The 25,710-nt window shown below is 38.2% G+C and overlaps 1 protein-coding gene across 45 annotated transcripts in view; it reads left to right on the top strand.

The window, feature by feature from the left end:
- The window catches only part of MBNL1 (muscleblind like splicing regulator 1), a 221,859-nt gene that overhangs the window by 145,377 nt on the left and 50,772 nt on the right, over positions 1-25,710 (top strand). The window contains exon 1 of one of the 45 annotated variants that reach the window (XM_061418217.1): positions 125-2,930. The exons of 42 other annotated variants lie outside the window; for them this stretch is intronic. In XM_061418217.1, coding sequence (XP_061274201.1) covers positions 2,835-2,930 — 96 coding nt within the window. In that variant the 5' untranslated portion in view covers positions 125-2,834. Of the gene's footprint in view, positions 1-124; positions 2,931-21,045; positions 21,066-25,710 lie in introns of those variants that run through there. 2 more of the 45 variants (XM_061418402.1, XM_061418341.1) reach the window with 2 other exon arrangements.

Raw genomic sequence — 25,710 nt, 5'->3', positions numbered from 1 at the left:
ACTGCCTGTCATATGCTATATTTTAATATGGTTTTTACACATTTTCCTGGAATGGGTTTAATTTTTAAATGATTTATGAGTGTGTATGCACTTTAAATGTGTGTAAACACTTTCACTTCATATTTCTCTAAGCATTGAATCACTATTTTTTTCCTTCTGAATATTGATGTTTTTGTTTGGCGTTACATAGGAAGATTCTGAATAATCAAGATATTAATAAAACAATTCCAATTTAAGATTTAAAAAATATAGCAAGTTCTTACACCATTTGAGAGGTATATAGTAAATAAAACAAGGCGGGGTAGTGGCAAGGTACAATAAACTGGTTCATGTCAGAAAAGAATTCCTTGTTTTTAGACAGATCCAGATGGCAAAAATCTTACTTCTTTCCCCAAACCAAGATTTTATACCAAATGTTTTTATTATAACAAGTTTTATTCTTATATTACATTTAAGTAAAAGGCATAAACTCTGCCCATATTCAAAATTGTCTGTGACAAAGCTGGGCTTGAAAGATGAACACATCTGGATTTGGGGAAATGTATGCAAATATGGCTATAGGTGGCAGAAGTTTATATGTTTCCTCCTTAGGATTATATAGATAGATAGATAGATAGATATACACTTTAAACTTTAGGCTGGACATAGAAAAATATCATGGCATGTTGAATTTGTATGTGACCTAACTTGTTATGAAATAAAAATAAAAGCATATTCTACCCATAAATGCATAGTTTTCTTAAGAAAAATTCCTGTTTATAGTTTGAATATTTAAAATTTTAATACAGCATAAAAAGATGAAGACATTTGATTTGTTCCTTCCTGAAATATTATAGCAGAATGTCACTGTTGTTTACTAGAAAATCACTTATCAGAGAATTCACTTTGGAGACAATGTAGTTCATTATAGCAAAATTTAATTTAATTTAATTTTGCTGTTGCTGTTCAGTCGCTAGTCGTGTCCAGGCTCCACTGCCCTTCACTATCTCCTGGAGTTTGCTCAGACTCATGTCCACTGAGTCAGTGATGCCATCTGTGCTCTAGTGCTTCAGTCGTGTTTGACTCTCTGCAATGCCATGGCTGTAGCCATGCTCCTCTGTCCGGGATTTTCCTGGCAAGAATTCTGGTGTGGGTTGCCATGTCCTCTTACAGGGCATCCTCCTGACACAGGGATCAAACCCCTGTCTCTTATGTCTCCTGAATTACAACCAGATTTTTCGCCACTGAGCCATGGGAGAATCCCTGTGCTGTCTAACTATCTCATATCCATATTTCTATGAAAATTGGCCTTCATTTAATATGCAAATAATTATTCTTTCCACTCATATATGTTCATTCTCACATGTAGTTCTATGAAAGGTGTGTTTTTTATTCTCTGATTAAGTACTTAGTGAAGTGAGAAAAGACTAAAATTTGGCTTCCTCTAAAATGCTTAGGTTTGTTTCAAAATAATCAGCCCAGTCAAAGGGTTTGAAGGGGTTAGTTATTTGATGTCAAATAATTGTTTGATTGACTTATTACCTTGTTTTTCAGCTGCTCTTTTGACACCTTAATCTGCTTCAGTACAGAGATCATATTTTCTGAGGCCAGGAACATATTTGGTGTTAAGTGTATTTGTGAATTGATTTAGGAACAACCTTAGTGTAACTCAAGCAGTCATAACACACTCCTTAGTTACCCCAAGGAAGGTATATTTAGACTTGTTTAGTAAGCAGAGGTGGTAATGTTTAATCAAGTAAGCAAATATAAGTATGAAATAGTTTGCCTTTAAACCCACTTGGCAGTAGAAAGAGTCAAATGGAAAACTAGCTGACTACTCTTACCCTGTTTGTCTTACGCACTAGTTAAGCGGAATGCCTCTCAGACAATGATTGATTAAAGGAAAAGAAACATTTTTCTTTCCTAAAGTCGTAATGGAGACTCTGAAGTATAAGAGTACATTATGAATCAGTGATAGAATCCTTGTCCCTTGCTGTGATATTTTAGGCCTCACAGCATTTTTAAGAAGGCACAAAACGTGGAGAAATCATACATTGTGTTAGTAAGAGGAAATAGATCATGGAAGTAAAACTTATCCTGCCCTTTCCCTAAAGCTTCAAGTCATTTGAAGTGTGAGACAGAAAATGAAACTTTGAAAATCCGAAGTAAATGGATTTTATTTTCTAGATGTTTTTGTAGAGGCTCTTTTTCATTTTTCTAGTATTTCTCCTGTCCATGAACTTTACTGGGTGTGTATCCTAGGCAGAGTGCATTATAGCTCCATATTTTACAATTTAGAGATCCTTGGGAATTCCCTGGTAATCCGGTGGTTGGGATTCTGCTCTTTCGCTGCTGTGGCTTTGGGTTCCATCTCTGGTCAGGGAACTAAGATACCACGAACCGTGTGGTGCAGCCAAAAATTTTTTTCTTAATTTTATTAAAAAGAAAAAGATACTTGTCCTTAATGACAAAATGTAAGTAGGAGTCGGATAGGTGTCCTGTTCTGTTCTCTCTTACTACGTCATGCTAAGTTGCTTTAGTCCTGTCTGACTCTTTGTGACCCCTTGGACCCCTGCCAGGCTCCTTTGTCCATAAAATTCTCTAGGCAAGAATACTGGAGTGGGTTGCCATGGCAGGGGAGTCTCTTACTTTTCTTATCTTTTAAATTCAGTTTTTGTTATCCTAATACTTTGTGCAACTTTTTTTTTTCTTTTTGGTCATTGCATTCTTAGTCCTGTGATGTTGCTTTACTTAGTATGTCAGTCCATACTTAATATGGGTGTTTCCACGTATTATTAGTCTCAGCGTTAATATCTCTTTCAAGGAGTGGTTCTCTCTTGAGAGAGACTGGGACCATGCTTCCAGTCTCAAAGCTAGGAGAAGGGGAGATCTACCTGTCTGATTCCATCTCTGAACTCAAGGAGCCCAGAAGACAAGGGCTGTCCTGTAAGGTAGTATCAGCGTTTTTGTTTGTTTGTTTGTTTTTTTGATAGAAGTTTCTACCCCAATTTCTCTTAACATCTCCTCTTATTACCCATTTAAAACCTCACAATTAGACTGCTTGCGGAGAATGCTTTTGTGCAAATGGACTTGCTTTTGGATCCTTAGGTGAGTCCTGTTTTTTGTCATCTGTAACAGCTACTGCGACAGTGGAGCTTGGACTTCTACCTTAAACCGAAAAGTCTTAGAGAGTTCACAGAACTCCTGAAGGAGTTCACAGTTTCAATGGGGGTATTCAAAGGCCCTAACAGTTTATGTTAATTCTACATGTGCAGTTTCCTGGAGAGTGAGTCCATAGCATACAGGGGTGTCTCTGACCCTCCACAGCTGAAGAGTTGTTTATATGCCCTGTACAGAGCCAGAAAATATTCTGAAAATAGCAAAAAGATCTGAAAACTCTGGCTATAGAGAAATACTGTTTCATGAATAGAGAATACATTGAATTAGATGAGAAGAGCTGGTGTAAAGGAGCCATTGTCACAAGATCAACAAAGGTTTGTTATCCCTGTGGAATAGCTGCCTTGGAGCTAATTCCCAAGCGAGCACCCTCGGGTGGTTTTTAGAGGAATCCTCTGGGCTCTTTTGCATTGTATTGACACTGAAGCCAAGAGATGAACACTTCTCAGAATGTAGATGTGTTGTGGTATATTTCCAGGTCAGTTTGCCTTGAAAACTATGTTGCTGTCATGTTGGAGAAATAACACGTAACAGAAATGATAAATTTGGAGAATGTACCTTTAACCTGTGACCAAGACAATTAGTCATGTCACCTTCACTCACCTCAGATTCCTTTTGTGTGTATTGGGCATTCAGCAGATGTCTAGCCTCTGAGTAAAATCCAGGGACTTAAGGGAGTTTGAGATTTACTGTTTATTAGATTTATTACATATTTAGATTAACCTGTTATTTAAATTATTTCAGTAACACAGTTACTAACATTTCGGTTATTTTGGTAACAAAGTGATGAATGTTTTCATGTTAGTTTTTAAAATATAAAATTTAAGTAATTTGTATTCGAATGCTTACAGGCCTCATATGCCTAGTGTACAACAGAAGTTTATAATGTTTAATTCTAAAAAAGTAACTTTTGGGAGCGGGTGGGGAAGGCTGTAGGCTATAGCAAAGTCTGCCTGGAAGAAGTATTTCTTGGAGGAGACTCTGTACCAATCATTACACTTTTTATCCATTTTTAGGGCGTTTTAAAAACTTGTAAAACAGTCTTTTTTGTGTATAAAATAATCCTTTATTCCCAAGGATGCTGGATTTTTGTCTTGCTACAGAATTATAGAAAAATAGAAAAAATGAAAGGTACAGTCTGAAAAGAATCCAAACTAAATTCAAATTGATTTTTAAAGTTACATTAAAAAGAATAACACTTCATTGTCAATTTGAAAAACCTTAAAATGTCATGTCATTACTCCCTAAACAACATATTTTAGAAATAGAAACCAAACAATAGATTTCAGTCATAGTAATGTAACATCCTCTCAGGCAAGCCTGATACAGTGCTAGTTGCTAAACCAAAGCAGAAAGGCACTGAAGCAGGTCACTTGCAATATTCACTGGCAGGTGAGGAGTTTGTTATGATACTTGCTTTCCAACTTTTTGTTTTCAAACTTGAAATCTAAATATGCAAAGACATTCTTGCTTGATCAAACATTCTTTTGCCTTGCTTTGGAAATGTCTAATTGTATAAACCAATGCTGTCAGGAGTTTGTAGTTCTAAACTTTGAACCATTAGATAGGCTGTTGTCCTCAGTTGACTAGCTGTTTATCTTACAGATTTGACTCTTTACTGGACATGTCCTCTTTGGACTTATTTAGATAATTATTATCTACTGTTTAGGCCTGAAAAGAAAATCAAATAACAATGGTGTAATATTCAGGATTATTTATACTTCATGTAAAGCAAGAGGGGTTGTACATCTCTGGTAGAAATCTCAGAAAGAGAACTCTATTTGGTAACAATATGGAGTTTTGAGATGTGATCTGCATTTGTGTTGCAATTTGGAAGACCAACAGCTTAAGGTTTTTTAAAAATGAATTGTAGTAAATTTATATATACATGCTTTTTTTCCCCCAAGAATGTATCTCCTTCTTGTATTTAGACCTTTCTTAGATTAAGTTCTTTAAAAGATGTTGTTGCCTTAAATAAGTTAAGACATCCTCTAGTTCCCTTTGAGGGCAGAGAGAATGCCCATAGGGGAGGAAGAAAGGAATTGAGAGGGCTAGTACTCTCATGTATTTTTCTCTTTTTCTTTTTTAAATTTTCTTGGCTGAACCTCATGGCATGTGGGATCTAGCTCCCTGACCAGGATTTGAAACGCCAGGTCTTAAGCATTGGACCTCCAGGGAAGTCCTTCTCATGTACTTTTTAATGCTTTAGTTCAGGTCTTTCATAATTAAAATACCCTCCTCTTTCTTAACAACTACTCTTTCATCTTAATTATACTCAATTAAAATCTTCATCAGTTTCCATGGTATTAAATCATACTAATTCTGGATAATCAATGGTAAACAGTATTAATGCATTAATTAAATAGTCTATTCAATGTCTTTTCCACATAAAGATCATTCTACCCTCAGCTAATGAAGGAATATATATTATACTTCAAATTTTTCATCAGTCATAGGATGATTTCATTTTATTTATAATGAATCAAGTCACATCATGATAGACTGATCCTTTGGAAAAAAGACAAATTTTAAATGGCACTTGCTTTTTAGAGTGATATTGAAATGCATACATCTGGGAACTGCATGATAGAATTTCTACAAAACATTAATATTTATCTTGTGGGTCACCACCTGAAGACTAATAGCACTATGTCCTGAATTCTTGTCATGGACTATGTTAGTAAAACAGTAATAAAAGTGATAGAGTAGTTCACTATTTTATATCCTGTGGCTGGTTATGGTCATCTGGCTGGAGTCTAACCCATATTAATCCCCTGAGTAAACAGTCAGGAACATTCAATGATGTACTTAAAATACTTTTTAACATGTGGTATTTAGAGTGTTTAGAATGTCAAAGGATCCTTTGTAATGATCTTCCCCTTGAGTAGTTCAAAAGATATTTTTAAAGTTATGTTTCAAAGAGCACAGTGTTTGAAGACTTTCAGAAAATATAAATCTAGTAGAGTACTTGTTGGGAGGCGGGGCGGGGAAGCTCCGTTCTTGTGGGGGGGAAAATCATCCTGCACACTAAAATGATATATTAGTCAAATAACCTATGAAAAACTCAGGAAAACAGAGTATGTGTTCATTTTTGCTTAAGAAAAAGAACTTTTATTTTTTCACGAACAAGAGAATGCATTTGGTGCTCCCTTAGGGAGCTACATTCTTCTCTATAATTGTGTTTTTCACATTTTATGTTCAAATGGAAATGACTGAAGAGAAAGCATAACATGTTCATTTTTTTTTCATAGAACATATTAAATCCTGTTTCTATGGCAACAACTTTTAATTGGCAAATCCCATTCTGTCAGTACTCTCAAGCTTATTTTTCTAGGGTACATTGAATTGTTAAAAGTGCTTCACAAAGTAAAAGTTAGATTTGGCATTGTTCTTTGGCATTGAAGATGCTCATGGTCAAGATTTATTTTATTAAATGATTTAGCTATAATATATGTGAGCTTCCCTGGTGGCTCAGTGGTAAAGAATCTGTCTGCCATGCAGGAAACACGGGTTCAAGCCCTGGGTCAGGAAGATTTCCTGGAGAAGGAAATGACAACCCACTCCAGTATTCTTGCCTGGAACATCCCATGGACAGAGGAGTCTGGCGGGCTACAGTCCATAGGGTTGCAGAGAGTTGGACATGACTTAGTGACTAAATAGCAGCAACAATACTTGCATAATAGGTTGCTGTAGAGATAATAACATTTATCTCAACACTCCGTTGTGTGTCAAAAAACCTGCCAAGGATTGATACAGACACGCAGGCTTACAAACTAAGACTAGCAACTTGAGTTATTTCACATGGCTGAAGTAGTCAGCTATCTTACCTGACTGAACAAACAAAGTTTGAAAAAAAATATTTAAATCCTTTTGGGCCAGTTTCAAACTTTTAAAACTGTGTATCTGTGGTTCCTTATGGCCTTGACTTTAATAGTATGGAGTAGATTGATTTATTAGAAACAAACATAGTTTGCAGCTTGCTTCTCATAAATTTTATCTCTCGAATCAATGTGGTACAGAATTTTGAACCAGGTATTTGCTAAGTTGGATTCAACTACTGCAGTGTTATAAAAATAGATTAAGTAAACAGACACAGCAGGCCAATGCAGCTTGGATTTTGAACTCTTCCGAGACCCAGTATAACTTGAATAGTTGATAGGTCTAGAGAGAAAGAAATATGAATCCCTAAGGTAATTTTAATATTATATGATAAAGGAAGAACTATTTTATTGCAAAGGATCAGGTGCTGTATCTATTATAATTATTTCAGGGAGATTTATCCAAAAGCTTCAATTTTTAAAGCTATTCTAGTCTGCTGTGTATTTTTTTCTGGCTTTGCTATTTTTATATCACTGCAGTAGCATAACCCTGCACCAAGCTCAAGACGCCAGTGCAGTTGGTGTTGACTGTGAAAACTGTTATTAAACGAAAGCTAGCAAAAGCAAATCCTTGGAAAGAGAGAACTTGTCTACACTGAAGACTCACAATATTAAATTTGTCTTCTAAATATTAAAATTTGTAAAGAGTAAATGATACTGTGTATCTCCTCCTTCAAAGCTGTGACTTCATATAGTTAAGAACTAAAATATGTTTAGTCATTCTTTTTAATTATTCTCCACTATTGCAGATTTTCTGTGAAAGTGTTCCTTTCTCGTGTACGATCTTTGTCTCTTTAATTTGTTCTTATTGCATTTTTGGTTAACAAATGACTTTGTTCTTTTCTTCAGAAGTCTCAGAAAGCATTTATGTCTGAATGGTTCAACCTTATCTTGTTAAAGTGCCAGTCTGCCCTTCTTATCTCCGTATGTTCCCTGAGCGTTATGATTCTCGTAATGTAATGTAAATTACATTTATATAGGAAACAAATTAGGAATGTTTGCTATCTGTCTTTATGTATAGTCAGTTCAGTTCAGTCACTCAGTTGTGTCCGAACTGCAGCACGCCAGGCCTCCCTGTCCATCACCAACTCCCAGAGTCCACCCAAACTCAAGTCCATTGAGTCAGTGATGCCATCCAACCATCTCATCCTCTGTTGTCCCCTTCTCCTCCTGCCATTAATCTTTCCCAGCATCAGGGTCTTTTCAAATGAGTCAGCTCTTCACATCAGGTGGCCAAAGTATTGGAGTTTTAGCTTCAACATCATTCCTTCCAATGAACACCCAGGACTGATCTCCTTTAGAATGGACTGGTTGGATCTCCTTGTAGTCCAAGAGACTCTCAAGAGTCTTCTTCAACACCACAGTTCAAAAGCATCAATTCTTTGGCGCTCAGCTTTCTTCACAGTCCAACTCCCACATCCATATATGACCACTAGAAAACCCGTAGCCTTGACTAGACGGACCTTTGTTGACAAAGTAACGTCTCTGCTCTTTACTATGCTGTCTAGGTTGGTCACAACTTTCCTTCCAAGGAGTAAGCGTCTTTTAATTTCATGGCTGCAGTCACCTTTTGCAGTGATTTTGGAGCCCAGAAAAATGAAGTCAGCCACCATTTCCACTGTTTCCCTATCTATTTCCCATGAAGTGATGGGACCGGATGCCATGATCTTTGTTTTCCGAATGTTGAGCTTTAAGCCAACTTTTTCACTCTCCGCTTTCACTTTCATCAAGAGGCTTTTTAGTTCCTCTTCACTTTCTGCCATAAGGGTGGTGTCATCTGCATATCTGAGGTTATTGATATTTCTCCCGGCAATCTTGATTCCAGCTTGTGCTTCTTCCAGCCCAGCGTTTCTCATGATGTACTCTGCATATAAATTAAATAAGCAGGGTGACAATATGTGTGTAAATATACACATACATGCTTTGTGGATAGATTTGACTGTATCACATTTGTCTCTAGTAACCTAAGAAAAGGGTATTATTAATTTATATAAAGAGTGATAAATCAGCTACCAAGGCCATTCCATAAACAGAAAAATAGATATTAGGTGGCCTACAGTTCCCTGTATGATGCCAAGTTCTTTGAACCACGTGCCTTGAACACTGTTTTATGGGCCAACTGGATTTCAGTAGACCCTATATATTCTTACAGTGTTTAAGTATTTGGGAATAGTCCCAAAGATTGATGACATGTAATTGTTGGTGTTCATGCTTGGGAGGAACTGTAAGTCACTGTGCCCTAAGTGGGCTTGGTGCCTCAGCAGGAGAGGATACCCAATCGGCTACCCACCTCAGTATGTCCCTGTTGACTTCACATACAGAGTGGTTCTGATGAAGTGGGGCATTTGTATGTTTGGGGACTTACAGTGGTCTAGAGGACACAGTTGTGCTTTGAAGTATCAAAGGTCTTTTCTTATCAGGGATGTACAAATAGAATTTTTAAAGTGGAAGAAATCTAACAAAGATTAGTTATCATTTTCAGATCTTCAGCTCTTTTAATTCCAAAAGTCCCAGTCTCATAATTGAATGAAGGAATATTCTTCTGTTGCCTTTCAATTCCTATACTAAGAGCATCTGTCTTGGTCACGAGTGCTTCTGATTTGCAGTTCAGTTCTTATGTCTGCCTACTTGCAGCCAGTCCAGGGTTTATGACTTTGAAGATACATAACTAGATACTCTATGGGAAATGGTAGGACAGAGGAGACACAGAATTTTCTGGGAAAACGCCAATGATTCTGGTTCTAGGACCTACCAGTTGAAAGTTAGAGCTGGAATTCCTGGGTCGGGAAGATCCCCTTGGAGAAGGAAATGGCTACCTACTCCAATGTTTTTGCCTGGAGAATTCCATGGACAGAGGAGGCTGGCGGGCTACAGTCCCTGTGGTCACAAAGAGTTGGACACAACTAAACGACTAACACTTTTGTTGTTGTTTAGAGACTAATTTACTTTTATTCAATCCTTCCAAGTTCACTTGAAGTATTTCATAGATCTTGAAAGGGATTTTAATCTCCATATATGCTGTTTTGTATATGTGGATATGGGTCTCCCTGGATATACACATACCCATATATATATATGTGAGTGTGTGTGTGTGTATATGTATATCTCTTCACTTCTCTTATATGTATCTCTCTTTCTAGACACACTCAAACACACAAATGTTAATCAGTTTGAGATCACGTTTTTGGAAATAAAATGCCATACCTTCTTTCTTGTAGTGGAGAAGTACCCCCAAGTAGCAGGAACATGAATACTGGGATACTTGATTTGGGAAGGTATGTCTATAGGACACAGACAAGAATGCTCTTGTCCTGCAGTCTGGAGAGGCAGAGCACTTTGTAGAATGGCTCTCCTTAACAAAACAATGAACTGAGGCCCACTCCCACTTTGAAACACTGTCTGTCTCCTTTATCATTTTTAAAGGAACTTCACCATATAATATTATAGATAAAGGTGATCTTTCTTAGAGAAATTTAAACCTTTCCTAGAATGGATAATGACAGCCCCAAGTTTGAAGTGTGAAGTCTTCACAGCTAGGAGGAGATGTGTTATGTAACTGCTTCAGCTACCCTTCACAGATTTCTGACATTGCCCTTCACATTCCTGACTGTCCCACATTTCCATTTTTTCTTCCAGTTTCTTATACCTGTACACCTTCCTTCTTCTGACCTTATCATTAGGATTTGCAAACTTGGTTCATACAACTTGCCTGAAAATCACATGGGGAAGCCAAATGCCTCTTACAACTCCAGAAGACTTTTGGGGGAGGAAAGCTGACCATATTCGGGGGCTTAATTTTGTATATTTCCTTATCCTTGGTGCGTCTACCTTCTGCCTGCAATGGTTTTGTTTGCACAGCATTTTGCTAAACATATGCCAGGCATTATTGCAGTGCTGCTTCCTATACCAAACACCTTGGCATAATTCAAGATGAAAAACAGAATGTATGTGAGAGATGAAAAAATCAGATTTGATTACTGAAGTGCTGACATCCAAATTGGTAGCAGTGAGAAGTAACACATTTGCCTCAGGCATGCCTATCTGTGTGTCTCTCCCCCTCCTACTCCAAGTCACAGGGAAGCCCATTTAAACATTCTTAGGAATGCTTTCCAATTTTACTTTGGTGGGAAAGGCTGAGTTTTCAAGGAATTCGGAATAAAGTATTGGCATTCTCTTAAGCTTCTGTCATTTGAATGAATCGCAAACTATTTTTGAGTTTCTTCTATTGAACATGGGTTATAAGTATAGGAAACATCATTAAGTCTTGTCATTTTGGAAAGGGAAATTTATATTATGGAGAGGCAGTTGAGATTTATAACTAGCAAGTACTGGCATAAAGACTTCTTTTTTCTTCATATGATGCAACATAAACAGAGATATCAACAAGAGGTTCCTAAAGATAGGCCTTAAATTTTTAAAATACTTGAATGATACTGTATTCATATGAATATGTAATTCACTTCTTATTGCTCCGTAATGCTTCTGTTAAAAATTTCAGATCATCTTTCTGAGAGCTAAAATTGATATGAGACCCAATGCAGTGGTGTTAATGGGGACAGAGTTCAACAAATTGAGCCTTTTGTACATATTTACATTTCGTGTGCTATTTCAAAACTCCAAAAATGAATGGAATGCTTTTGAAAATTGGCATACTTCTCCTACTTCTGCCTCTTTGAATAAACAACTGCCCCAGAATTTCTGTTTTTGTTAAGTAGCAACAAGAAATAAAAAACATTTGAAGTGTTAATCTTTAATTTTTGAATAATATATCTTTTTTTAGTATTTCTTCTTAACTGATTCCCTTCTATTTGGGGCACAGTTATATAATAGCCTTAATTGGGTGAGCTGTCATCTCAGGGTGGGAAAAATACACATGAAGAAAGAACATACATTATAAAAGTAGCCTTTCAGAATACTTCAGTGCTCTGCAATACAGTCACGTTCTTCTGAAAGGGAGCTACTCTCACTTTTTTGCGATAAAGTAAGGGAAACTTCTTAAAAGATGCAAAAATATTCCTGAAATTCGTCTGAGTAGAAAATCCCAAAGCCCCCTTTTTTTCTGTTTTTAACAGGAAACACGCCTTCACAGATGGTCTTTTGAATTTTCTAGCATGTTAATGTGGTATATAATTTATTTCCTTAGGTCCTAAGTTCTAGACTGGTCCTGTCTTATCTCTTTAATGATACCTCCCTCCTAAAAGGAATTTGCATCACTTGCTTAGATGCTGCAAGAAGATAATATAACTCCTCTATATAAACATTCCTGTCCTTCCCACCTAACACTTACTCGGCCATCTCCCCGTCTTAGGTCATCGCTCCCTCAAATCCCTTTTCCACTTGTGCCTGCGTACCTCTGAGGTCTGAGAAGGGAGCAACATGCATTCCCGCTAGAATTCACATAGAAGGTGCTTATGGCCCTTGCGTGGCTTTTAAATCTGTTACGCAGCTTAGAATCACAAATTATTTTGTGGCTACAATCTTATCTATCCTAGAGGAGTTTTTGATATCCAGAACTGATTCCAGATTCCAGAGTGCTGTTCTGTTGCCCGTTTCCTTTTTTATTTTTTTCAAATTATAGTTGATATACACTGCTTCTGGTATATAGCAGAGTGATTCAGTTTTATATATATATATACACACATACATATATATGTGTATATATATATATATATGTATTCTTTTTCTATAATTTACCATTATAGATTATTGCAAGATATTGAATATAGTTCCCTGTGTTGTAACAGGAAGATCTTGTTGTTTATTTCATTTATAGTAGTGTGTATCTGTTAATCCCAAGTTTCTGATTTAGTCCTTCACCCCTCCTCGTTTGGTAACCATGTTTGTTTTCTACATCTGCGAGTCTGTTTCATAAAGAAGTTCATTTGTATCACTTTTTTTAGACTCCACATAGAAGTGATATCATATGTTATTTTTCTTTGACTTTACGTAGTATGATCATCTCTAGGTCCATCCTTGTTGCTGCAAACAGCATTATCTCATTCTTTTTTATGGCCAAGTAATATTGCATTGTTTATGCATCATGTGTATTCACATGTCTTCTTTATCCATTCATCTCTTGTTGGACATTCAGGTTGTGTGTCAGTATCCACAGCAGTGCTGCTTACAATGACCGAAACATAATACGGAGGCAACTCACCGTACTTTTAATGGGCATAGTAGTTGTAAGCCCTTTCATTTTCTGAGATTCTAACTGCCACAGAATGGTGGCAGTGAGCTAGAAGTCTCTGGAATCCTAGTGAACTAGTAGGTAAGAAAGCCACTGATGACTTACCTTCTCAAGAGAATGAATGGGGAGGTAGAGCATGAATCCTATCAGGGTTGAGAGAATGTCCTTCAACCCTTTTAGCCCAACTTTATATCTCTCTTAAGGATGCTTGCCTTGAAATTAGCTTCCACTCATTTCTCCTCCATCCAATTCTTTTTACTAATTAGACTTACATTTTGTCTTTCTTCTATCCTGTGTCATCTGGTATGATAGGTTAATAGACACCCAATGTGTATTTATTAATACTATAAAAATAGTATATTAGCAAAATTGTGGATATAGTTTCCTTTCCAATGTATGTGCAGTCATTGGCACAGTGAATTTGAATATTAAATATAGCTCTTTTCTTAAAAGAGTCATTTCTTAGCCTTTATGGGTATTATCCCTTATAATAGGAGGTATGAAATTATTTTAAATAATTTTTCTAAGAATTTCAATGGAAAATGGTGTCTAATTTATAGAGCTTTTCTAACAGTTATTGAGAGTAACCAATTTAGCGTGAATCTATTTTTAACACTGACATTCAGTTCATCCTACATGTGTTTCGAAGATGAACCTACAGCTTTTAAAAACCAAGATTATCAGCTAGATTTTCTTCATAATTTTCTCCAAAGTGAGAACCACTGAGACCTTTGTAGTGGTAACACAAATACTTTGGAGCAAAATTGAGCTTTTCCCAAAGGTCAACAGAAACAGCTTTGTTTATGATTTGCAAAATGTCATATTAATTTGTGTGAAATCCATAGTGTAACTAAATACATACTGTGGTGACAGTTAGAAGAAATCTGTTTGTACTTACATCCAGTGAAAAGAGTCCTCTAAAGATTGTTTTTTTCACTGCTTCATTTTAAATACCACTGACTATTTAAATTTGAACTTGATATTGTCTTAGTTCTAAACATAGCTGGCCAAATATGTTTATATAGTACATATGAATCAGGCAGATGAGTCTCTGTTGCTTTAATTGTTCTGTGACTTTGTACAACTTATTTAATATCACAGGATCTCTGAATCCTCATCAGCATGAAATAGGTGGAGGTGGAGATTCCAGTACTCCCATCATAGAATTGTGGGGAGGACTATGGGAGATCTAGTCTTTCCTTTATTCAGCACTCTGACTCACTCTAGGCTCAGGGAAGCAAGGCCCTGCCCTCATGGATCTTGTATCCCTAGCGTTGTTTGTCAGTGAATAAGGAAACACATAAATAAGCAAGAGGATTGCAGGTATGACTAGTGCTGTGAAGAGAATAAACAGATGGAGCCTGGCTCTGGGAGGGCTTTAGTTGAGTTGGTTATGCCCACTGCCCTGTTTGTAAGAGCATAGACAATAAATGGCAAACTTTCTTCCCTTCATCATTCATTAAATTTCCTTACCTGGTATTTAACTCTTACATTCATAATTTGTAAAAAAAAAAAAAAAAGTGGATAAGTCATAGTTTTTATTTTGTGAGAAATGTTTTATTTTCATAAATCTAAGGCTGCAAAGCAGACTTCTTATTTCTTCAGGGTTAATAGAGTAACTTGGTACAGTTTCATTTCTTCATAGGGTAATATAAATTATTTTGAACTCGACTATCAAATAATAGTCTTGATGATCATTTAAGTCCAGTTTCTATTCTTTGCCACTTTGGTCTGCACTGTCTTTCACATCGGAGAAGGCAATGGCACCCTACTCCAGTACTCTTGCCTGGAAAATCCCATGGAAGGAAGAGCCTGGTGGGCTGCAGTCCATGGGGTCGAGGAGAGTCGGACAAGACTCAGCAACTTCACTTTCCCTTTTCACTTTCATGCATTGGAGAAGGAAATGGCAACCCACTCCAGTGTTCTTGCCTGGAGAATCCCAGGGATGGCAGAGCCTGGTGGGCTGCCGTCCATGGGGTCACACAGAGTTGGACACGACTGACGCGACTTAGCAGCAGCAGCAGCAGTCTTTCACATTTGTGTCCTAACTTGATGTTCTAGCCCACTTGAACAGTTTAGTGCAAATGTTTTGTCTTGTGTTGTTACAAACCATGTACCCAGCAGTCACCACTTGGACTTAATGAGTGCAGTCTTTCTATATCCTTATGACATAGGCCATTTTCACTATGCAGGGTCTTCCTGAAATTCAGGCGGGTCTCAGCAAAGGTACTTGGTGGATGGGTTATCTTGGCTTTTTTGTAGATTTCTTAACCAGGCTTCCACTTAACTTTGTTATTTCCACTTAACTTTGTTATTTCCACTTAACTTTGCCTTAACTCTCTCACTTTACCTCTCCTGAACAAAGCCTTCAATACCAGCCAGGTTAGTTTATCTACTGTCTTTTTTTTTTTTTTTTTATCTACTGTCTTTATAATGGCCTGAAGTTCCCACTTGGGTGGCATTGCTTGCTGCTGTTTTACTTAGCAGAACCTCGTGGCTTTTTGGATTCCTGAGAAGCCAAGTCTGCTATAAAGGACGTAATCCTTAGACTTGGTAGCAGACCTGGATTTACATTTTATTTGCCCTTTCTGTGATCTTGGGCAAGTCATGAAACTTCGGTGGACTTGAATTTCCACATCAGACTAATGGAATTAATGCCTGCTACTCCTGGGGTCATTGTGAGTTGATTGAACTGCTTCCAAAAAGTGGTTCGCTCCTGATCTTTTTTTTTCCTTTGCACTTGGTCCCCCTTGGTATAACAGGACACTTCATAGTATTCATTATTTGTTTTCTGACACATACTTTGTATTATGATCTATGGTTGGTCCCACTCCACCTTTTCTTTTCTTTTTTGATAGGCAAGGAGATAAAAGAAAGAAGTAGGTTAAAGTTCTCAGAAAGAAAGTTTGGGGATTACCTGCTTATTTTAATGAACGATGAACCATCTGTACATTTGTGTGAGCAGTTAAATTAAGAAATGCTTTTACATAGTGGACCCATAACAATTAAATGTTAACGAAAAACACAGAAGGTATAACATAGTTTTGACTATTACTGGAAATAACAAGGAGAAATAACAGAAAGTAAAGCTACAATTAAGTCGTGGTTGGCAAGACTGTTCAAAATGAATGATGTCATCTGAAAGTTTCTTCACTTCAGAAAATCTTGGAGATAAGAACCTTGACATTCTGAGCAATGCTCAGACCCATGATTGATAACATGTTTTAGGCATAAACAGTAAGGCTACTGATAACTTGTAAACTTTTGCTTGAATCTATTTAAAGTATTTCTTGGTCCTTACATAGTTCTCTATTTAATCTTCCCTAAAATAAACTCATTGACTAATACACTGTAAATCTTTTCCTGCTGTGTGTTCCACGTGCTCTGGTAACGTCATTGACTCACTTTTGTAGAGTCTGGGGCACCTGTCCCCCACCCCACATAAGCCAATATGCTTTAGCAAAACTCTGGCAGCTTATAACATAGAGTACTGATTTTAGAAGGAGTTACTTTTTGTTTGTGTAATCAGTCCATTTGATTATCAGCTGCTTTTTTTTTTTTTTTTGCTATTTTAACAACTGTTAAAACAGTTGTGGGAAAAACCCACATTTTTTGTTTCAGTTTATTAGTAATCCCATGAGCAGTGAATGCCTCAAAATCTTTGCCAAGCTAGGCTATTGGGCCTACCAGGTGTTGCAGTGGTAAAGAATCCACCTGCCAATGGGGAGACATGGATTCGATCCCTGGATTGGGAAGATCCCCTGGAGAAAGAAATGGCATCCCACTCAGTATTATTGCCTGGAGAATTCCATGGACAGAGGAGCCTGGTAGGCTACAGTCCATGGGGTTGCAAAGAGTAGGACACAGCTGAGTGACTGAGCATACCTAACTTCTTGACACTTATTTTCCAATCTGAGTAATTCTGATTTCGATTATTATTTACTCTTTTCTGATGTGACTGTAGTATGGAGTCTAGTTTCTATCTGGGAATGAAGGAAGCCATGAAATAAAGTAATGGCCTAATGATTGAATCTGAAATTTGCTACTAAGTAGCAAGAAATTGGAAAATAATCTTGCCTAATGTGGCAGCTAATCAATAAATACATTTTCAAAACATTAATAGATTTTGAAAAAGCACTGTTCTAGGTGTGTTTTAGAATTTAGACATACACTTAACATATATGTATGTATATTACATGTCCAGTATATGTGTGTGTATAGATATATGTATCATGTATATATTGGGCTTCCCAGGCAGTTCAGTGGTAAAGAATCCACATGCCAATGTAGGAGACGTGGGTTCAATCCCTGCTGCTGCTACTGCTGCTAAGTCGCTTCAGTCATGTCTGACTCTGTGCTACCCCATAGACGGCAGCCCACCAGGCTCCCCCGTCCCTGGGATTCTCCAGGCAAGAACACTGGAGTGGGTTGCCATTTCCTTTTCCAATGCATGAAAGTGAAAGTGAAGTCACTCAGTCGTGTCCGACTCTTAGCGACCCCATGGACTGCAGCCCACCAGGCTCCTCCATCCATGGGATTTTCCAGGCAAGAGTACTGGAGTGGGGTGCCATTGCCTTCTCCGGGGTTCAATCCCTAGGTCAGGAAAATCCCCTGGATAAGGAAATGGCAACCTGTTCCAGCATTCTTGCCTAGAAAATCCCATGAACAGAGAAGGCTGGTGGGCTACAGTCCATGGGGTCTCAAAAGAGTCAAACATGATGGAGCAATTAAGCACACATGTATATTATTTAATATATATTCTACTTCATGATACTCCTGTATTTCTTTGCTCATTCAGTGAATTAATACCTATTATGAGCCTATCACTATCCTAGGTGTTCTTGTTTTGGGAGTACAGCTGAAAAATAGACAGTTGTGGTTTCTACCCTCATTCCTGGTCTAGTGAAAGATAAGGGCAACTGCCAAGCGATAATGATAAAGTGTAATGAATGCTCTGGAGCCAACTGAAAGAGCATTAAATAAAGACTTGAAGTTTAAAGAACTTCCTGGAGGTGGTGACATTTAACTGGAGTCTAACTGACTAGAAATCAGCCAGGCCAAACAGAAAAGATGAGGGGAGGGTGAAGTATTTGAATAACTGGATCTATGTGGACAAGGTAGCATCTTGCCCAAGGGACTGAATGCAGTTTAGTTTGATATGGCTGGGAGAGAGAGGAGGAGGGAGAGAGAATGAGTGTGCATTAGGATGGTGTGGGGTGGGGGACTGTGGAAAAGATGAGATGATGATCTGGAGAATGGGTAGGTCTGTGTTAGCTCTTGTCTGGACTATTAAAATAATTACTTAATTTGGTCTTCTTTCCCTAGGCTCTCAGCCATATCAGGCCCCCTTAGCTCCTGTCTGATGAATTCATGAAACACAGTTTTGCCAACGTCATCCTTGGTCCCCTTCAGAGACTCTGTCTAGCCTGTAGGAGGAAGTAGACAATCTTTAACTCAGTTTTTAAAAGGGTCCCCAAGCTGGACTCACTTTGCAAACTTTATTTCCCGTGACTCTTATTACAGATTTATTACTTGTTACTGATGCTTCAATTGTGCTATTCCCTCTACCTGAATATCTTTTCTAACTTGTCATGTATAAAATTCTCTCTCTTGTTCAAAGCTATTATCTGACTTTTCTAAGTGGAATCTTTCTCGTTTTCCTTGAAATTGTAAGAACTCTTCATCTGAATGCCTGTTACGATGCTTTTTGTCTTCTTTCTGTATATTCACACTTTTTATGTGCCTGCTTTATTTCCCTGAGTAGACTGTGTGTCTGATTCATTTTCTGTCTCCTGTGCCCTGCAGCACTCAGTACATGAGTGGTTTCACCAAGTAGATAAATGGTGGATCGATAAATAAATTAGTTTTTCTAGAAGATATTAAGGCTTGGTATGAAGCATATTTTAGGCAAGGCCACTTATTTTACTTTTTTGCCTCATCCATTCATTTCCTATCTTCTAGCTTATTTTTCAGGTTAGATAGGAGACAGTGAATCAGTTGTTCCATTGTGCTTTCTCTTTTGCCTGCATGTATGCCCAAGATGATATGCCCAAGGGAACACGAGGCAGTTGCTCTTTTTGTGTCTACCCTTGCCCTGAACACCCTTTCTCCCACTGTCTAGGAAAGGAGCTGTGAGGAGACAGTGTAGGAACACAAGTATCAGTTAACAGGCAGATAACATTAGCTGTTGTCTTGGAGTCGTTGGCAAACACTGGTTTTAAAAGACCTGTGGAAAGGGTTGTGATGGATGTGTAAATGAGAATGTGTGTTAGTAGATAGAGGTTCACCAATGGTCCTCAGAGTAGCAGCCATTAGAACTGTCTGAGAGCTTTCCTGGGACCCAGCCAAAATCAATTAAATCAGAATTTCTGGGGATGGAGGCTGGGTATAGGAATTTTTAATTTGTCATGATTAAGGGCTTTCCAGATGTTGCTAGTGGTAAAGAACCTGCCTGCCAATTCAGGAGACATAGAGATGAAGGTTAGATCTCTAGGTTGAGAAGATCTCCTGGAGGAGGGCATGGCAACCAACTCCAATATTCTTGTCTGGAGAGCCCCACGGACAGGGGAGCCTGGCGGACTGTGGTCCACAGTGTCATAAAGAGTCAAATATGACTGAAGCTACCTAGCGCGCATGCACAACATGATTAAGGACCACTGGCTTAAAACTTAAACACTGGTGTCTCAGTAGTGTGGTGATTTGGACACCAAAATGTCCTTCTTGTCTCCTAAATTGCTTATTCATTCTGCAAACGTACTGAAAATGATTAGATTTCAGCCTGTCTTTAACAACTTCTTAATCTCGAGGGATAGACAGACTTGTAAAAATTACCTGTGATACAATTTGACAGGTGCTGAATTCACCACTGTGAGTTTATCCTACCTGACAAGAAAGTGGTGAGGAGGAAGGAAGGGAAAAGGAAAGAGAAAACGTCCACGGAAAGGGACATTTGAAAAGGGTTATCTCTCATCATCAGATTGAGCCTAAGAAAATGATTCCATATTTTTATCAATCCCTGTTAAAATAGTTTCCTGATGGTCAGAGAAATGAGCATTGGTTGATTTGTCCTTGGGCATGGGGGAAGCTTTCTCACAGCTACTCGGGAGTAAAGTTCCTTGGATGCAGTTTCACAAATGAAGGCACTGTGCAGGCTTGGAGGCGAGCACCTACCTGAGGCCAGCGTTGGTGGCTGACAGAGCTGCACTGAAGCCAGGGCTGCCTGGCTCCTAAAGAAGTGGTTTTGTCCCTCCTGGACTGAACATTTGCCATCCTTAGCCACTGGAGGCTTGTGGGAGTTAGTTCATTCAAAGAGATTCTAATTTGACCGTGAGCTGAAGGACTCTGTCAAAACAGAGGTTGAAGGAAAAGGAGAAGGAATGCTTTCAAGCATGTGTGAGGGGAATTGGGGGTTGCACGATTCCAGGGATGTGAAGAATGTGCTGGGTGTGGGAAAGGGACTCAGGGCTGTCTGGTCACCGAGTACCAGCGCCTAATCAGAGGCTGTTATAACATGCTCTTATTTGTCACGTCATCCCTAGGATGGTATTCTTGTTTTATAAAAGAGGAAGTTTAAGTAGAGTGAGGTTGAGTAATTTACTCAGTCTTACTGCTAATAAATACCAAAGTTGGCTTTAGAACCAACAGCCTTGTGATTCCAGTTCACGTGATCATTTGAGCCTGGGGCTCTACTGCTCTTTTACATCACATCCTGGGATGGTTTCTGTGTGCAGATCCCCAAGGCCTGCAGAGGAGGAGCTTTCACACTAAAGGCGCAGAGAAGTCCGACAAAGGGCCATATTGTTTCTTTGGGTCGGAGCAAAGTACAGACTTGTGTTTGGATGATGGTATTGTATTAATAATAAGTTACTAGAAAATGGAGCAAATGAGATGAGGGGGAAAGGAGAATAGAATTGAGAGAAAACAGAGCCATAGGGTGTGAGTTGACTGGGTGAAGATGTAGAAGTTTGGGTGAAGATGCAGAAGGAATGTTTTTGAGAACTACTTTATTGAAAGAAGATTTATATATATATATATTTATATATATATATATATTAGCTGAAGTATGGGCTTCCCTGATAGCTCAGATGGTAAAGAATCTGCCTTCTATGCAGGAGACCCAGGTTTGATCCTGGGTTGGGAAGATACCCTGGAGAAGGAAATGGCTACCCTCTCCAGTATTCTTGCCTGGGAAATCCCATGGACAGAGGAGCCTGGCAGGCTGTATGGTCCATAGGGTCGCAAAGAGTCAGACACAACTGAGTGACTAACATTTTCACTTTTTTCTTCATGGATTGATTTAGAGTGTTAATTTCTTTTGTTTTTGTTTGTTTGTTTTTCCTTTCTTTTTTTGTGTCTGAAGGATTTTTTAATGTAAACTTATTTATAGTTGATTAGCAATGTTGTGTTAGTTTCAGATGTACAGCAAACTGATTCAGTTCTACACACATGTATCTGTTGTTTTTCAAATTCTTTTCCCATTTAGGTTGTTACATAATATTGAACAGAGTTGTGCTATTTATAGTGGGTCCTTGTTGGTTATCCATTTAAAATATAGCAATGAGTACATATCTATCCCAATCTCCCTAACTATTCCTTCCCCATCCTTCCCCTCTGATAACTAGAAGTTCCTTCTCTAAGTCTGTTAGTCTGTTTCTGTTTTGTAAATAAGTTCATTTGTATCTTGTATTTTTTTTAGCTTCCACGTGTAAGTGATATCATACTATATTTCTCTACTCTGGACAGAATACTTTATATTCTGAAATAAAGTCAGGACCGATTCACTTGGCAAACATTTCTTGGGTGTGTTGACCTGGACTGGGCTGGGGGCACAGGCTGAGGCACAGCCCCCTCCTGGAGGCAGTTGGCATGGGAGGAAGACATGTAATTAATTCACAGTAAAGCCCTATGACCCTCTTGGGAGGAAGACAGACATGTGCAAAGTGCCAAGGAACGTGAAATGACTATATCTACTAACAACCGCCTGCTGTAGCCAGAGGTGGACAGTGTCAGATTCACAGATAACGTTGCTTTACTCACTTAATGCACCCAAGCCCGGTGTTTAGAAGATCTGGGCTTTCGGCCTAAATGTTGATGATGTGATAGCAGGAGAAAAACATCATATGACAGCCGCCTGTGCTTTTCCCTCTTACGTTCACATTCTGGCTTATTATAAAACAGTGTTGCCATGGCTGGCATTCCCGTGAGGCTCAACATCTCCGTACTTTTCATCTTAAATAAGCACTTCAGAATATCTCTGCAGCTTCTGATTGCTGTTTAGAACAAGCACCTTGTAATGATTAAGCTTTTCAAATGCTGAAGTTTAAGTCACGACTTCAGTACCCTTCTGCCTTAGAAACTCATCTTACAGATGTTCTGAAAGAGTCCCATAGTTCATAGGCATCTTTTTTATTTATGTATGTATTGTTATAATGGATCATTTTCCAGAGAGCTATTCGAGGATAGTAGAAATATAACGAATGATTTCTCTAAATTCAGTGACTTTCCTGTTTTATTCCCAGCAATAATTTTTAAGTAACTTTTGTTGATGGTTACTCTTTTAAATGTTTGGAAACCTGCCAGAGAAAGCCAGTGAAAGTCTCTAGGGGTGGGGGTGGGGGCAGAGGAGGAGAGAGGCTCAGATAACCTGTGTTGTAATACTGCTTTTTTACCTCAAGAGCTTTTTTTTTCATCCTGCTGCCTGTGCTACCGCAGTCAGCATCCAATAGAGACGTATTCTGGGCCCAGGAGCCAATTGTCTTGCTCCTGGATGCAGACTGAAGTCTGAGGGAGAGCGGATGGCTGTGCACAATTTTAGCAAATTGTCATGGGGATGTTGGGCAGGGAGAAGCGGGGGTGGGTGGAGTGCTTTCCCCACAGGGACTGAGGCAGTGGCATTGAGCACATTTTGTTCAAGTGCAAAGTTGATCTGCCTGAAGGAGACAGTGGTCAGCAGTAATGAGGGCCTTTGTCACCTCACTTTTGCTTCATGCTCTGTCATTGTTTATGTGAAGCAGTAGCATTTAATGGCTGGACTTGAGGCCGAATCTATGAGGTCAGGAAGCTAGTGACGATTGTTTTCAGTTAGGGAATCCCAGAGGTTTTTTATAATTTAAGGTTTATCGTAACTAAAAATAAATGTTATCATTTTAGAGATGTAAAAACAGGGTTTGCTTTCCTATATTTGTGGGCATATAGGATCTAGAATAAAACAAATAAATCCTTCATATAAATACAAAGTAATGGTGTGTTCTCCAACTGACTTCACCAAAATTTTTACCTCTTTGATTTCCTTTAGTTTCTTTAAATTGCTGGATGAAAATCTTACCCCTTAAAACCTCTTTGTATTATTACCTAACTTTATTTTTCACTTTTAATATATGCACATATATATACACAATGGATCCTGTTTTCTTATATAAAATCACCTTTTCTTTACATGTGATCTGTCTAAATCACAGAGGCCAAGTTAGTGGAATCCATAGAAAGTCTAAGAACCTCTTGCCTCACTGGGACTCTTGTTGAAATGGATGATGTGAAGCAAGAGTTTAATTTTTTGGTGTACAGTTGTTTTCTTTTTAGTTTTCAGAGAAAGTGAAATTTATAAGAGAATCTTAATTTTTTTTCCATGACACGTTGGAAATACTATTAGAGTAGTCTTCTCAAAATTTAGTTGCTTAGACATAGGTATACCATTGGCTGATTCACGTTGATGTTTGGCAGAAACCAACACAATATTGTAGAGCAATTATTCTTCAATTAAAAATAAATTTAACTGTAAAGATAAAATTAGTTTCTTATATTGCAAAACATCTTTTCCTTTTGCAGAATTCAAGGGGGTTGAAGCTTTCATTGGTTCTGACCTATTCTGGATAAAGTCATATATGTTTTTAGTGTGAGCAATGTTTAGAAAAGCAGGCACATGGAACAGTGATCAAGTGGTCATTGGTACAAATACATACCTCTAACGTAATGGTGAAGGGCACTAACTTTATAGTTAGACTGTCTGTGTTTAGTTATGTGTCCTTGAGTGAGAACCTCTCTCCTTCCCATTTGAAAAGGTATTTAAAGATGGAGAGCTTTTGCTTTATCAGTGCACTAGGAACTCTCAAATAGGTCTATAAAGAACTGCTTAAACAAATCTTCCAAGGGATTGTTAAGGAAAAAATTATGTGTGTTTGACTCAAGAAGTTTACCTCTTTTTTACCCTCAGGAAAGCCCTAGAAATATAATAGAGACAACCATGCTGTAATCCACCTAATCATGGTAGGATGATGAATCGGGTACTATTTGTAAAACATTTTGTATTTCTCAATTGAAAGGCATGCGCTACAAATAGAGCTCTAAATTTTATTATGTAAATGTTCGTGCTTTTAATTATTAGCCAAGATTGAAGAGTGTCTGATTTGGATGCCATAAAACTTCAGAATTGTTTCTGCTACAAACAGTTTAGAAGTCTGGCAGTTGCTGTACCGCAAAAATAATGAAGCGATTGAAAAAATAACAGAAACATAGTGATCTGGCATTTCCAACTTTATGATGCCATAAAAAAGCAGCCAACAAATGTTGGACTGTTTAATGATACTGGCACCTAGCAAATGTCACTGGGCTTTCACAAGGTCATGGAGACTCTAGTTTGGCTCAGCGATGCTGGCCAGACCCATCTTTGGAGCCCAGGAAGACTGTGGAATAGTGACAGACAGTAGGTGCCAGCTAAACCCTTTATAGCACTTCATAGATGGCCGCACACTATTGTGGGACTCTGTGGCATAGAGGAGGCTAGGAGCAGGAGGAAAAAGTGAAGACTGTTTCTTCTTACAGCATCCTATCAGAAGCAACTCTAAATATAAGATCCTTGTGGGCCCTCTCTGAGGAGGCTAAGATTTCTTCAGATGACTATCAGCTGAAATTGTGTGCTGATAACAACTGTTGCTGTCTCAGTTGTATGTATATCTGATCTCTCACAGACAAAAGCTGCTGGAGAAAGGAGTGGTGTTTTGGTTACGAGAATGTGTGTGTGATTTGTTGCCTTTTTCCCTTTCTCCGCCTCCTCAGAGGCAGCTAACCCGACTCTCATGAATTACATAATACTTATCTAGACGTGTAGAGTTTCAGTTATGCCACTTTCAAGATGATTAATGGGAGTTGTGCAATTAAAGCTCCTGAGTTCTCTGGGAAAAAAGTCATAGTATCCTGATGTTTGAGTTAAAGTGTGTTGCTATTGCGTCAGCATTGAGGATATTTTGGGGTCTTGTAAATGTCACTATTGGTTTTCATGTCCAAGAGTCGTCGTCATCAAACTTAGGAATGTTCTACAAAATAGTGCCTAGAACATTTGAATGCTGGAGAGGCCTCTTGAAATAGCTAGGAAAGTCTAACCTAGAATTGCTTCCCTAAAGTCAGATTAGACTTGGGTGAGAAAAAGTGTAAAGCCCAAGAAACAGAGTCTGTTACATCCTTTTATGTCCTTTCAAACCATGGTAAAATTACAAA

This window comes from Bos javanicus, chromosome 1 (assembly GCF_032452875.1).
Source record: "Bos javanicus breed banteng chromosome 1, ARS-OSU_banteng_1.0, whole genome shotgun sequence".
Classification (NCBI taxonomy): domain Eukaryota; kingdom Metazoa; phylum Chordata; class Mammalia; order Artiodactyla; family Bovidae; genus Bos; species Bos javanicus.
Note: the sequence above shows the minus strand (reverse complement) of the source record. Positions and strands in the feature narration are given on the sequence as shown.